General features: G+C 41.8%; 1 protein-coding gene across 6 annotated transcripts in view; it reads right to left on the bottom strand.

Annotated features, from left to right (window-relative positions):
- The window catches only part of STARD9 (StAR related lipid transfer domain containing 9), a 120681-nt gene that overhangs the window by 43735 nt on the left and 63357 nt on the right, over window positions 1-13589 (bottom strand). For 5 of the 6 annotated variants that reach the window (XR_011568818.1, XM_070797358.1, XM_070797359.1 and 2 more), the window contains exons 9-16: window positions 12209-12281; window positions 8448-8515; window positions 7268-7365; window positions 6652-6861; window positions 6376-6473; window positions 5112-5189; window positions 4599-4670; window positions 1497-1676 (exon numbers count right to left, since the gene is read on the bottom strand). Coding sequence is in view for 5 of the 6 variants with exons in the window: in XM_070797358.1 (XP_070653459.1) it covers window positions 1497-1676; window positions 4599-4670; window positions 5112-5189; window positions 6376-6473; window positions 6652-6861; window positions 7268-7365; window positions 8448-8515; window positions 12209-12281 (877 nt within the window). In the remaining variant the exon portion in view is untranslated. Of the gene's footprint in view, window positions 1-796; window positions 991-1496; window positions 1677-4598; window positions 4671-5111; window positions 5190-6375; window positions 6474-6651; window positions 6862-7267; window positions 7366-8447; window positions 8516-12208; window positions 12282-13589 lie in introns of those variants that run through there. The other variant, XM_070797361.1, reaches the window with a different exon arrangement.

Here is a 13589-nt window from a genome sequence, read left to right as displayed (position 1 = left end):
CATCTGCTCACTCCACATCCAGTCAACATATCACATCAGTTCTACTCAAATACTAAGCGTTTTATTCCATCTGGTCTCTCCTGACCTCCAATCTTTCCCTATGGCTCTGACTAATGGAACGATCGATTGCCTTTGGTGTTTAGATTTGTTATTAAAGTCACAGCCGTTTCTGCCTGGAGCGTTTTCACTGAGATGATTTATGCTGTGTCAAAAAACAAGCTACTTTAACTTTCTGTCTGGGAGGCTCAGTCTCCGACAACTTCCCTGAGGGCTCAACCTCAGAACACAGACTTGCTAATAAGTGCATGAATCTTATTGAGGTCTCCCCACCACAGACACTGCAGCAACAGCAACCTAATTTCTCCAGGGATGAAGGCAGCATCACATATCCCCATAAACTCTGCTCCTTTTAAATGTCGGTTTAACATGCTGGGGACAATTATGAAAATGCAGATTGGATTTCCAATGAGCATAGGGCTCCTGGCCACATACAATATGTTTCCCTGGTGGCTCAGATGGTAAAGAATCTGCCTGCAATGCAGGAGATGCAGGTTTGCTCCCTGGGTTGGGAAGATCCCCTGGAGAAGGGAATGGCTTCCTATTCCAGCATTCTTGCCTGGAGAATCCCATGGACAGAGAAGCCTGGTGGGCTACAGTCCATGGGGTTGCAAAGAGTCGGACACAACTGAGTGACTAACACTTTTACTTCAATGCATGTTTAGCCCATCCACGGGGACTGTCCTTCTACAATAGGACAAACACTTTTGATGAGGACAGGATATAAGACTCTACCTACCATGTGTCACTAACTCTCAAAATGCTTCATTTAGAAGTAAGGTGGCCTCCAGGTGACAAAGAACGACGGGAGCCAGGTCTTTGCAGAAGGGCTTCACGTCACTCTATTTTCTCTGGGTGCTTGCATGTCGCACCCTGGTCACCCTTAGCCCATCAGCTCTCCAGAGTTCTGCATGCTTTTAATAAACTTCCTAAATCAACTTCCTCTCTTCTTTCCCAGGCAAACCTAGTAATGGAGAAGGGGGGTTGACTGAAGTGGGTAAGTACTAGAAGGGAACCGTTTCTTATCCTTTGATCCCTTTAGCCCCTGAAAGCCGTCTGTGAGCTGCTTGTATCTGCAGGGAGCGCTCAAGAGTGCTGGTGGAATTATGAGGTTGGGATTTCACCTCCAGGAGTGCACTCCTGTGCTTTAGGAAGCCAGAAAAAGAATGTAAGCGCATCTTTCTTATTTTTAATGAGGAAACTGAGGCACAGAAAGCAAAAACAAGAGCGACAGTAGTAGCAGCTGAAAAACAAATTCTGATTTCTAGTTCTGATTTCTAGTCTTCTGCTCTATTCATACAAAAATGAAACAGGTCACAGTTGGTGGGCAGGCCTGGCTTCCTGAGGGCAGTTCCGCCGCCTCGGCTGCCACTGGCCTTTCCCTCCTGCACCTCTGGGGCCTGCAGCTCAGGGAGGGGGGGGTGCACCCGCCTGCTCACCTTGAGGTGATAGAGCACGACACCTGTGCTGAGCACGTCGTCCTCCAAGGCCATCAGGTGTGGCAGGCTGGAGTCAATGACCAGCCCAGCCTGCCTCTTGTTGATGTCCACTCTGTAATGTTCCACGAGAGCCTGCCACTCATTCCACTTCTGGGCCCAGTCTTTAGACAGCTGGTCTGTCTGTGGAGACAGAGGGGTGGTCTTGGACACTCAGCACGAGGAGCAGACAGTGCCAGTGCCATCCTGGCCCATTTCCAGGCATCACATCCTCACTTTCCTCCCCGGGGACTATTCAAGGCCCCACAGAGGCCCTTGCACCTCCTCTGTAAGCTCTCTGTGCTTTCTAAGTTTTACTCAATAGTTACTACTAATTTTATAAATAGAAATTCAATAAATGTTATTTTTAAAGTTTTCTGCAACGAGCATGTATTGTTTTTAGGGGGGAAAAAAGCACCATAAATGCTATTTTTGAAAATTAGTTGGGGGACTTCCCTGGTAGTCCAGTGGCTAAGACTCTGTGCTCCCAATGCAGAGGACCTGGGTTCGATCCCTGCTCAGGGAACTAGATCCTATATGCCACAACTAAAAAATCCATCATGCTGAAGATCAAAGATCCTACGTGCTGAGACTAAGACCCAATGCATCCAAATAAATAAATAAATATAAAAAAAAATTAGTTGGGATATGAGTCAAACATCGTTTAAATTCCCTTCTTTGCACGACCATCCTGTGTTATCTACACTGGGAGTCCTCTTGTGACCTAACACTTCCACTTGAGTTCTAATATAAGTTTGCGCACCCCTCAAAGACCCACAAAGCACCAATAGCAGTCTCCCCAGGGAGAATGAAGGCTATAAAACTGGTCCAAAAGACCATGCAATAGTAAAGTAACAGCAGCAGTAACAATAAAACACTGACGGCTTACTATGGATCAGGAACAGGATTTTCTTTTCTTTTTTTTTCTAGGAACAGAATTTAAAAAATAAATATACTAAGGCTTAGAGGCCTTAAGCAGGAGAAGGCAATGGCACCCCACTCCAGTACTCTTGCCTGGAGAATCCCATAGATGGAGGAGCCTGGTAGGCTGCAGTCCATGGGGTCGCAAAGAGTCGGACACGACTGAGCGACTTCACTTTGAATTTTCACTTTCATGCATTGGAGAAGGAAATCGCAACCCACTCCAGTGTTCTTGCCTGGAGAATCCCAGGGACGCGGGAGCCTGGTGGGCTGCGGTCTATGGGGTCGCAAAGAGTCGGACACGACTGAAGGGACTTAGCAGCAGCAGCAGAGGCCTTAAGCTAACCCCACTGGGGAAATGTGAAGGAACAATGTTGAATAAGGGGTCCTTTTTCCTTCTTGTGGTAGAAATTGATGTCAGGGCAAGAAACTTCCTTTGGGAGTGAAGAACTGAGGAAGACCAGAAAAGGAACTAGATTCAGCTAACTCTTAATCTTATAAAGAAGAAAATTTAATTTTTTAAAAAATTTATTTTTAATTAAGAAAAAAGAAATCATGCCAACTTTAGGTAGAAGTATTTTATGATCCTAGAAATATTCTTTTCTTTTTTTTGGTCATGCCACATGTTTTACAGGATCTTAGTTCCCCCACCAGGGACTGAACCCATGCCTCCTGGAGCAGAAGTACAGTTCTAACCACTGGACTGCCAGGGAATTCCTGAAACATTCTTTTTAATATTATAATCATTAAGTTGAAGTTCGAAAACTACAGGATACCTATGAAGGGCTGGCAGAGGTGAGTGGCAGGGCACACTCCCCTGAAGGTGCTGCAGAGGACACCTCCCCTCTGGAGACCTTTATCACCCACTCCTACCTGCCTAAAGTTGTAAGGCCAGGAAGTGGCAGGTTCAAGTCCAGTCTGCCAGCCTGTATAATGTAAAAATGCTAATAAGCCTGGAATGAAGCAAAAATCAGAACATATAGCTAAACACAATTTTTGAGAAACTTCTGAATATCTGAAATAGTCTTAAAGTTTCATTTGAGTAACAAAATACTGACATAGCCAGTTATGTTATACTGTACGTTATATTGTAATAACATACAAGGATGATGCAGTGGAACACTAGAAGTGGGGACATTCATTTATAAGACCTACATCCAACCTGTCACCAAATAATGCCTACCACTTCTTCCTTTTAAATGTCTCCAGGAATTACCATTTGATTCAATCTCCCCAAATATACTCACCCTCACAGGGTCACAAAAACAGTCTCTTTCCTTGTTGGTCTCTCTGTTTCCAGGCCTCAATCCATCCTACATGCAACTGTCATATTAATTTCCCCCTATATACTCCTTTATCATGTCACCAACTTGGTTTAAGAAGCTATGAGTAACCTGCTTATGTCAAGTACACACCTCCTAAACCGGCCCTCTCCTCCCCTCAGTGCCTCTATCAGGAGCACGTATCCTGGCTGGCTCCAAGGTCCTCACACTGCATGTGTCTACATGGTCTCTCACAGCAGCTCTTCTCTCACTTCTGTGGCTTTGCCTCTGTCATCCCTCCCTTACCCTGACACCTCAGCCCATCTCCTTATCTAACAGACCTTATCCATCCTCCTAGGTCTAGTTCAAATTCTCTGCCTTCCTACTCCAGCACTGAAGCTGTCAATGAAAGTTCCAAGCCACCATGATTTCTTCCTTCTGAAGCTCTTTCCATCTAACTCACGTAAGTTACTGCATTGAATCATTCTCTAAATGTGCTTCCAACTAGACTGCAAGCCACTTGAGGGCAGGGACTTCTCTGTGTCTCCTGCAGCATCAGGCTGAACACCTATTTGGTACTCAGTGACTACCTGTCATTTAGTTGATTTACTTATTTACTGGAAAATAATATTTTTCTACGCTACTGTACTGTCTGAAAGGAGTTATTATGATCCCCTGAGAGAACAAAGCAGAGTCAGAAAGCCAATCAGCAGCCCTAAGACAAACATCCCCAAACTCAAGGCTCAATGGAGACAAAAGTTTTCTCTATATAGAACCTCTCTGTCCTGATGAGGGAGCAGTCCTGGCCCACGAATGATGGAGGGAGGTCAGAACTGTTCCCAAGGTGAAGTGAAGCACAACAGAGTGCCCCCAACATACCCACCTTCAATTCATTTTGGAGAATCAGCGCCTTCAGGTTTTCATCCTTTCCCTCATTCAATGAATGGAAGTTTCTCTGTACAAAGAGAGAGATGTGCTTCATGGGCCCCACCCTTACTCTTAGGAAAGAAAGGTGCAGATAAAGGAAAGACCTTATTGTTAAAATCAGAAGCAAATCAGAAGGCTAAGTATTGGGCTCAGAGTGGTACAAAGAAGGAGAATTCGAGGTAATTTTTTCTGGTAAATTTTTCTGGTAATTTTTTCTCACACCCTGTATCTGCCCACATACAGAACAAGGGTCATGCAGGCCGATGCCCTTTGGACAGCAGAGATGATAGAGTAAAAGGGTGCCCATCCCTTCTGAAACTACACAGGTAATCATAGCTCCTGTCCTGTCTCTGCTCCCACTCTGTTCTTCAAGCATCACCTGACTGAGAACACAGAATGCAGCAGGGCTCAGATCCTCTGCAGAAGAGAAGGGTCTCCTGAGGACAGAAAACTCCTGATGCCCACATACCAGCTCAAAGCTCAGCAGCATGGCTTTCAGTCTCCCAATCTCTTCCCTGAGTTCTCTGATCAACTTCACATTTGCATCCTGAAACACAGGGAGAACTCGGTCACCACTGACTGATATGAAGGCCCAAATGGCTATGAGGTGCTACTCGCAATGAGCTTGGAAGAGGCAGATCATTCCTTTGGAGTAATTTCTAGGGCAGTCTTTTCAAAGTGTGGTCCCAGGACCAGCAGGAGCTTCACCTAAGAGCTAGTGAGAAATACGAAATCTGTGGACCCCCATTCCCTACAATGCCCCTGCTGCTGCTAAGTCGCTTCAGTCGTGTCCAACTCTGTGTGACCCCATAGACAGCCTCCTACCAGGCTCCTCTGTCTCTGGGATACTCCAGGCAAGAACAGTGGAGTGGGTTGCCATTTCCTTCTCCAATGCATGAAAGTGAAAAGTGAAAGTGAAGTCACTCAGTCATGTCCGATTCTTAGTGACCTCATGGACTACAGCCTACCAGGCTCCCCCGTCCATGGGATTTTCCAAGCAAGACTACTGGAGTGGGGTGCCATTACAATGCCCTAACACCTACTAAATTATAAGGTCTTCAGGGCTGATTTAATAAACCATCCAAGTGATTTTGATACACATTGAAATTTCAGAATCACTGCCTTAGAGCAGGACATCAGGCAGGTAATACGAACACCAGAGTATGCTAATCTTCCAGTATTATGTGTGACTAAACTTAGTGCCTAATTATTGATACACTGCCCTTTAAAACAGTCCACAGATGAGCTATACGTGGGCCACCCATTTGTAATTCCTGCCCTGGAATTTTTTACCAAAACTGAAAAGCAAATGAGGAACTTTTAGAATATTCTCATCATTAATTCAGCTTTAAAGGCTAAAAAATTCTTCATATGCCACTTTTAGCCCAAAACAGAGATGTCACTGCAATTTGCATATGAAAAAAGGCACAAAGCAACATAAACTCAGAATAAAGGCAGTAAACACAGACACTCTTAAGTGATCTTTCCTCCAGTGGCAATAGTGTACCAGGGATATTAAGATCAACGGCCATAGGGAAACACCTAAAATAAATTATTTTAAAAGGCAACTGGATGAAGCCACTTGGGATATGAGAAAAGAAAGAATTTTGCTCTCTCATCACTTGGAGAACAAGTCTGGCCACTGGGGTGAGTACAAGGAGAAATCAATGGGAGGAAAACCGGAGAACTTGGTGTGAGCTGTAGGAAACCAGGACTTCAGAGGGAGGTCTCACCTCATTTACCCTCGGCTTGTTGATGATGTTTTTGGCATTGGATGCATATCTCAATGTACTCATGGTCTCACTGTAGCTAGTGTGTGCAGGAGAAATGGCTGGGGTAGAAGCAGAAAGTTAAAACACACGCCGAGCCCTTCCCACCCAGCCCATGACCACTGGCCTTGCTGCTATCACCCAGGCTGAATAAGACCCTTGATGAAATGGGCAGCCATGGTCCTTACTCTGAGGCAGAGCACCAGACCCAACACAGAACAAACTCCACAGCCCACTCACTGGCAACCATGATGGTTCTGGAGTTGCCTCCGAGGCTGTCCTTCAGCAGCCAGGTCAACACCGAGTCTCGGTAGGGGATGTATGACTGCCTCCGGGAGGGTCCCGCTCCACTGCTGGTCCCGGAAGGAGAGCTAGGGAGCCCGCTGTCACCACCATCGCTAGCTGCACTGTTGAGGCTCTGGCAGCTGTTGAATACCTGAGAGTTCTGGGCTTAAGAGACAATAATAAAAGTGGAAGAAAAAAAAAAGTAATTATGAAACAAATGCATTAAAACAAAGCAATGGCTGGAGAACACAAACATCATACTCCCTAATCCCTTTCGGTCTATGTCAGGAGGCTTTAAATGTGGGCCCTGAATTAGACCCTGGACTCAAGCAATGGAATATTGAAGACACATAATTTCTCAGTCTCTCTTCTTTTTGTAATGAGTGGTAGGATGATGGTAATGCTGTAATCAAAAACCATAAATATCCATTTTTCATGCCCCAAACCAGAAGGTAAACTTTATTAAAGAGAACCTTTTAAGTACCTACCCTATTCTGGCAAAATGAAAACATGTGAATTGTTTTCCAAAGTCTCCCTCCCACTCTGGTCCTCCAGGTTACTGGCAAAATACCTAAGGTGGAGATGACGATTCCCAGAGTCACAAGAGACTTGTTGATATTGGCTCCTTCAGTAATCCGGTCCTTACAGTAACTGGGATCTGCTCTTTCACTAAAACACAGTCGATGAAAACAGAAACAGAAGCAAACAAGAAGACACTATCCTTTTAACACTGTTGAAAAACACTATCCATTGTGTTGCCCTTCATGTAAAAGATCCATATAATAAATTCCCCTTAGAATTCAGTTCCAGAAATAATGTTACCGTCATGCCATGAACTGGCATCCTTCTACACCCCAGGCAATAAAAATCAAATAATTCATTACATTTGGCTGTCAAAGAACTTTGAGCTAAAAGTAATACTCATTTACTGTAATGATACCAATATAGCTTTCTGTTATATACCATTCCCCTTTTCTTTACTGTTTTAATTTCACATGTTAATGGCTTTATGGTATCTGGGTCATTAACAGTTTCAAATTCCTTATTCAAATAAATGGGAAATATTAAAAATTCACACTTCCAGTTGGCTGATACAGTTTCTTTCAGAAAGCACTTAAGCTTTTAAGGGAGTACTGTACCATATTAATTATTTAATAGTTTTAAAATAAGAAAATTTGCCTTATTTCATGTTACACTCTTTTCTGACTACATTATTCCTGAAAATTTCTTCTTTCTAGATATGTAAATGAGTAAAATTCATGCTTTCATCTAATACTTTTTAAAAAGGCAGTATTTTATCCCCAATACCACAATGTTTTTTAAAGCTTTTCTTTTTTCTGAAGAGATGTGTAGAGCTGCATAAAATCAATACTAGGTCAAAGGAAAAAAGTGTGTTCAGTCACCTATACTTAAAGCACCAGTTTTCCATCTTGGCTGCACACAGCCTCACTCCCCTTGACTCCACTAATAGTCTCATTTATTTCATCTGAGGTGCAGCCTAGGCACTGGGACCTCTGAAAGGTCCAGGTGACTTCAGTGGGCAGCTAAGATTGAGAGCCCCTAACACAGAACTTCTCAGCCCTAGAAAACTATAATTTCTTAACCTAGCATTCAATTTGTTTCTTTTGTAATTTTTCTCAGGATGATTGAAATGTGTAAAAGGTGGGGAAAAGTTTATTCCCTGTAAAATGGGCAAGAACAGGGTCACTGTCAAGGAAATAATTCCACCTGGTTTTGAGATCCTAATTTACCTGCCTGCTAGGTCCACAAGGTTGATCTTGCTAGCGATTTCAGAGGGGAGGTTGTTCTCCAGGAATGCCTGAGGGATGAAATAGATTTAGAATGTCATTTGGAATGACGTGTTGTTGTTTTCCCCACAGACCCCCTCCTAACCAAGATGATATTCGGATTTTTAGCCAATTCACTCAAGAAATCTGTATTCTAACGTCCTCTGAACCAGATGAGCTCTCAATATCTGACAGGTACAATTAGTAAGCCCTGGGTTCTTCCTTCATTAAAAATATGAGCAAAACTTCCATAGAGTAGGTAGGCAACCTCCTCCCCATCCCCCACAAAGTTTCCTGAGCACAATTTACCAGGTAAATACTCAACTCTGCTCTGGGAGGCTCTGACTCATCAGTAGAGATCCACAGCAGGTGGCGGTGTGCTGGGCAGGGGGTTGCCTCTTGTTAACCTCTCACAGGCTTCCCTGGTGGCTCAGACAGTAAAGAGTCTGCCTGCAATGCAGGAGACCTGGGTTTGATCCCTGGGTCGGGAAGATCCCTTGGAGAAGGGAATGGCAACCCAAGGAAGATCCCTTGGAGAAGGGAATGGCAACCCACTCCAGTATTCTTCCCTGGAGAATTCCAGGGACAGAGGAGCCTGGTGGGCTGCCGTCTATGGGGTCACAGTGAGTCAGAAACAACTGAAGTGACTTAGCAGCAGCAGCAGCAGAACACAGCCTAAGTCACAGCATGTTATTAATCTGCTGGGCAGGACTCTCTCTGTGTTTTAAGCAGGGACATCCAGTCCTCAAGAGCAAAACTACGCTGGCTTTTTTTTTTAATTCAATATGGGATTTTTGTTGTTTTATTTTAATGTTGTGCATCCATGGCCAAAATCCAGTTTTAAAACATTTCCAATAACTTCCCAAATTCCCTCAAGTCTGTTTGCAATCAATCTCCATTGTCATCTCCAGCCCCAGACCAACACTCAATTTTTTATCTATAAATCTGTCTTCTCAGGATATTTCACACAAACAGAATCATACAATGTCTGGCTTCTTTCATTGTGCATAATTATTTATAGATTCATTCAGATTGAAGTACATGTCAAAAGCTCAATTTTATTGCTAAGTATTAATAGTATCAGCTATATGAATATATCATGGTTTGTTCATCCATTCACCTCTTAATGAACATTTGGGTTGTTTCCAGTTTTGAACAATTACTAACAAAGCTGCTGTGAATATTTGTGTGTAAGTCTTTCTATGGCCATATGATTTCTTTTCTCTTGAGAAAACACATAGGAGTGTAATGGCTGAATCATACGGTAGGTATGTGTTTAATTTTTTAAGAAACTAATTCTTTTTCAAAGTTGTACCATTTTACATTCCCACCAGTACAATAATGTATGAGAACTCCAATTCCTGCGCATCTTGCCAGTATTTAGTATAATCATTCTTTTTAATTTCAGCCATTTTAAAAGGTGGGCAGTGATAGCTATTTGATGTTAACTTGCATTCCTCTAATAATTAATGATGTCTGCATCTTCTCAAGTGTTTAATTGTCATCTGTATATTTTCTTAAGTATCAGTTCAAAATTTCTGCCCATCTTTTTGAGTTGTTTTACTGAGTTTAGAGAGTTTTGGATCTATTCTGAACACAAGCCTTTTATCTGACATACATTTTACAAAAAGCCTATCTGTGGCTTTTCTTTTTATTTACTTAATAGTATCTTTTGAAGATCAGAAGTTTTAAATTTTGACCCATTCCAAATTGCAATTTGTTCTTTTGTTCAATTTATATTTATAGTGCCATTTCTAAAAATACCTTTGCCTAGTCCAAGGTCACAAGGTTCACCCATGTTATTTTTCTATCATACAAGTTGAATGTTTTAGGTTTCACATGAGTGTCTATGATCCAGTTTGGTTAATTTTTTAATAAAATATACACTAATGATTTTCAACACGTTTGCTGACTGGTTTTGGCCACCATTATTTTTTTATTTTTCTTATGCCTATTTTCTCTTCTTTCTTTCTAGGATTCCCATTATACTTATGCTGACACACCTGATATCCGACAGGTCTGTGCAGCTCTGTTCATTTTTCTTCAATTACTCTTCTTCAAATTGAATGATTTCTATTGTTTTATCTTCAACTTCATTAATTCTTCTGACATCTAAAATTGACTCTTGAGTCCCATTAGTGAATTTTTCATTTCTGTGGTTATACATTTCCATTTCCAGAATTTCCCCCTTTAAAATAACTTCTATCCTTTTATTGAAATTCCCTTGAGTCATAATCAGCATGTTTTCCTTTAATTCTTTACAACATGGTTTCCTTCAGCTCTTTGAACATATTCTATTAGCTGCCTGGAAGTCTTTGTATGCTAAATCCAACAAGTGGAGTACTTAACAGGCAGTTTCTAGTGACTGTTTTATTTTCCTAGGTGTGGGCTGCATTTTCTTATTTGTTTTTGCATGTCTTAATTTTTGGTTGAATACCAGACATTTTAGATAACACCATAACAACCCTGGATTCTGATCTTTTTCCTCTTGAAGGTGATAGTGATTGTTGCTTTGTCTGTCTGGTAACCTGCCTGTACTAAAGCTCTAAAATCTGACTCCTCTACAACATGCAGCCAAATTCAGCTTTTTTCCTTTAGTTGTTTTTAATTTTAGGCCTGGCTTCTAGGGGGCCACCAGTGTCTGCATACCTTAATGTTGAGCCAAAGATTGGTCAGAAATTGCAATTAAACACCTTGAGCCAATAGACTTTTACTCTCTGCTGATGGATCTATGTGTAAGCTGGGAAATTCACTAAAAATTCTGGCCACTTTAAGTTTACTCCAGCATTCAGTAGCCAACAGGGCCCTCTTGTGTCTTTTCTGCACATGCGTGCAGATTCTGTCAGTCAGGGCTATATGGGCACATAGTCTCTGATGCCTATGTGTACAGCTTCCATTCAACCCAGGATATGTGAAAATCTTATCAAGCTCCCTATGGCCATATCATCTCCCAGAATTCCCAGTTAAACCCCCAGATAATTTTCCAGTTCACTTCTTGCCTGAAGCAGATCTACAATCTCAGGTTAATGGAGCCACTGATCTCCTTGTTAGCTTGCCACCAAGATCACCCCCTTTAACTGACAATGCTCCCCATCAAGTGAACCCCTCGAGCAGTGGCAGCAACCGAGCTGCTGGCTTCCACCATCTGCCCTTCTCTGATTGAACTTCCTCACTGACAAAGATTGGGGTGTGGGTGGGGATGGGAGCAGCCCAAGGGAACATGCCATACATTTGTACTCTTGCCAGAAATTCAGTAGCTCTCTTGAATACATGCTTCTCAGTTTATATGGCTTTGATCTATTCTGAAATACTTATTTTGACAGTTTTGTCTAGGTTTACTGTTGCTTTGGGAGGATAGGATTTGTTAACCTCCTCACTCCATCATAATAAAAGCGAAGCTTCTACTTTTTAATTTTAATGTGTATTTTCATTTCAATCTTGCTTTATTTTAAATGCCCAGACTGATCATATGGATATGAAAGTGCTTTGAAATGTTAAAAGCAAAATGTTAGTCAAAGATACTTGATTAGTCTTTATGAAATGCCTCTAGCCATTCTGGGTGAGCAGCTTAGTAGATTGTGTGTAGGTCCTACTTATAATATTAGGTCATATCAGAGGACCTATAAAGGGATGGGTAGAAAGAAAGAAAAACAGGAAGATGGAAAATTAGTCAAAAGGAACAATGAAAGGAAGAAATCTGAGCAAACATTTAAGTGGTAACCAACCTGTGTATAGTAGATAGTGAAGATGGCGTGGGATCTGCTGCTGGCTTCATGAACATGGGTTGCTGCTGTGATTCTGCGTACACAAGGGAAGAAAATTAGGACAAGATTGCTTATGCATGGTGGATCCTTAAGGATCCATGGGGAACACAAGAAAAAATGTTAGTGCTGAGGTTCACAAGTGAGGATCACGAAACACCAGTATTTAGTCTTTTAAAGTTAGGAGAATGGTCCCAAGAGAGCAGAAGCAGTGTTCCAGGTACTGATATCTGAGAACAACAGTGAGTATAACTTCATAATAAACCACAATTAGAACTTTTTTTAAGCAATAGAAGTTAAAAATCAGAATGGAAAGGTGTGATACTAGAGAATCATCAACCTGGAAGAATTCCCTAAAACAAACCTATTTAAATTAGACAAGTAGATATGGAGAACTTGTTGGAGAAGAAGGCTCAAAGACAGCGAAAGTAAGTCATTATTAAGAATATTAATCTCATGGTGCCAGGAAGGGCTTTAAAACTGAGATCTTGAATTACATGAACATCATGCTTAAGCCAGGTGAAGAATGCACAGTCTCCCTGAGAGATTCATTTCAATGGTGACCTTTAAAGTCTGAAGAGTCCTCTCTTTATCTAAATCTAAGTCAGTCAATATGGCTTCAGTTTAAGACCAACTCATTGACTTCTGTTCTCAGAGAAGTTACAGAATTGAAGAGTTAAAATCTAGAGGCTGGTCAACTGAAGGATAAAAAGGACAAGGTGAAGCCTGACACTTAACAATCAAGGAACTCAGGGTACCCTGAAGACAGGAAGTAAGTGCTTCCAGGATAGTTCTATGAAAACCAAGGAACAGAAGTTTAAATTTAAATCTTTTCCTTTATGTTCAATTAACTCAGACATGTTATTAACAGGGGACATAGAAGACTCCAAATTCCTCAGTTTGTTTTTTTTTTTCAGGTGAAAAAGGCTATTTGGGGGGCATATATTAATAACATTGTGGGTATTCCACAGTAACTAAAAATATAGAGTATTATCATAATTTACAATAGCTTTTAGGAGAGTCTACAGCACCTAGTATTTCATAGCTGATTCTAAACAGTCTTTTTGAGTAAACTTTACATGCTTCCCAGATGGCGCAGTGGTAAAGAATCCACCTGCCAATGCAGGACATACAAGAGACATGGGTCGGGAAGATCCTCTGGAGAAGGAAATGGCAACCCACTCCAGTATTCTTGCCTGGGAAGTCCCATGGACAGAGGAGAGATGGGGCTGCAAAAAAGCTGGACACGACTTAGTGACTCAATAACAATTACAGTATGCAAAACTTTTCTGGAACAAAAAATGGTTTTCTGAAAAATTTTAAACTATATTGTACTATAGTATCT

The sequence above is a fragment of the Bos indicus genome, chromosome 10 (assembly GCF_029378745.1).
Source record: "Bos indicus isolate NIAB-ARS_2022 breed Sahiwal x Tharparkar chromosome 10, NIAB-ARS_B.indTharparkar_mat_pri_1.0, whole genome shotgun sequence".
NCBI lineage: Eukaryota > Metazoa > Chordata > Mammalia > Artiodactyla > Bovidae > Bos > Bos indicus.
This window is presented reverse-complemented; position numbering and strand designations above follow the sequence as displayed.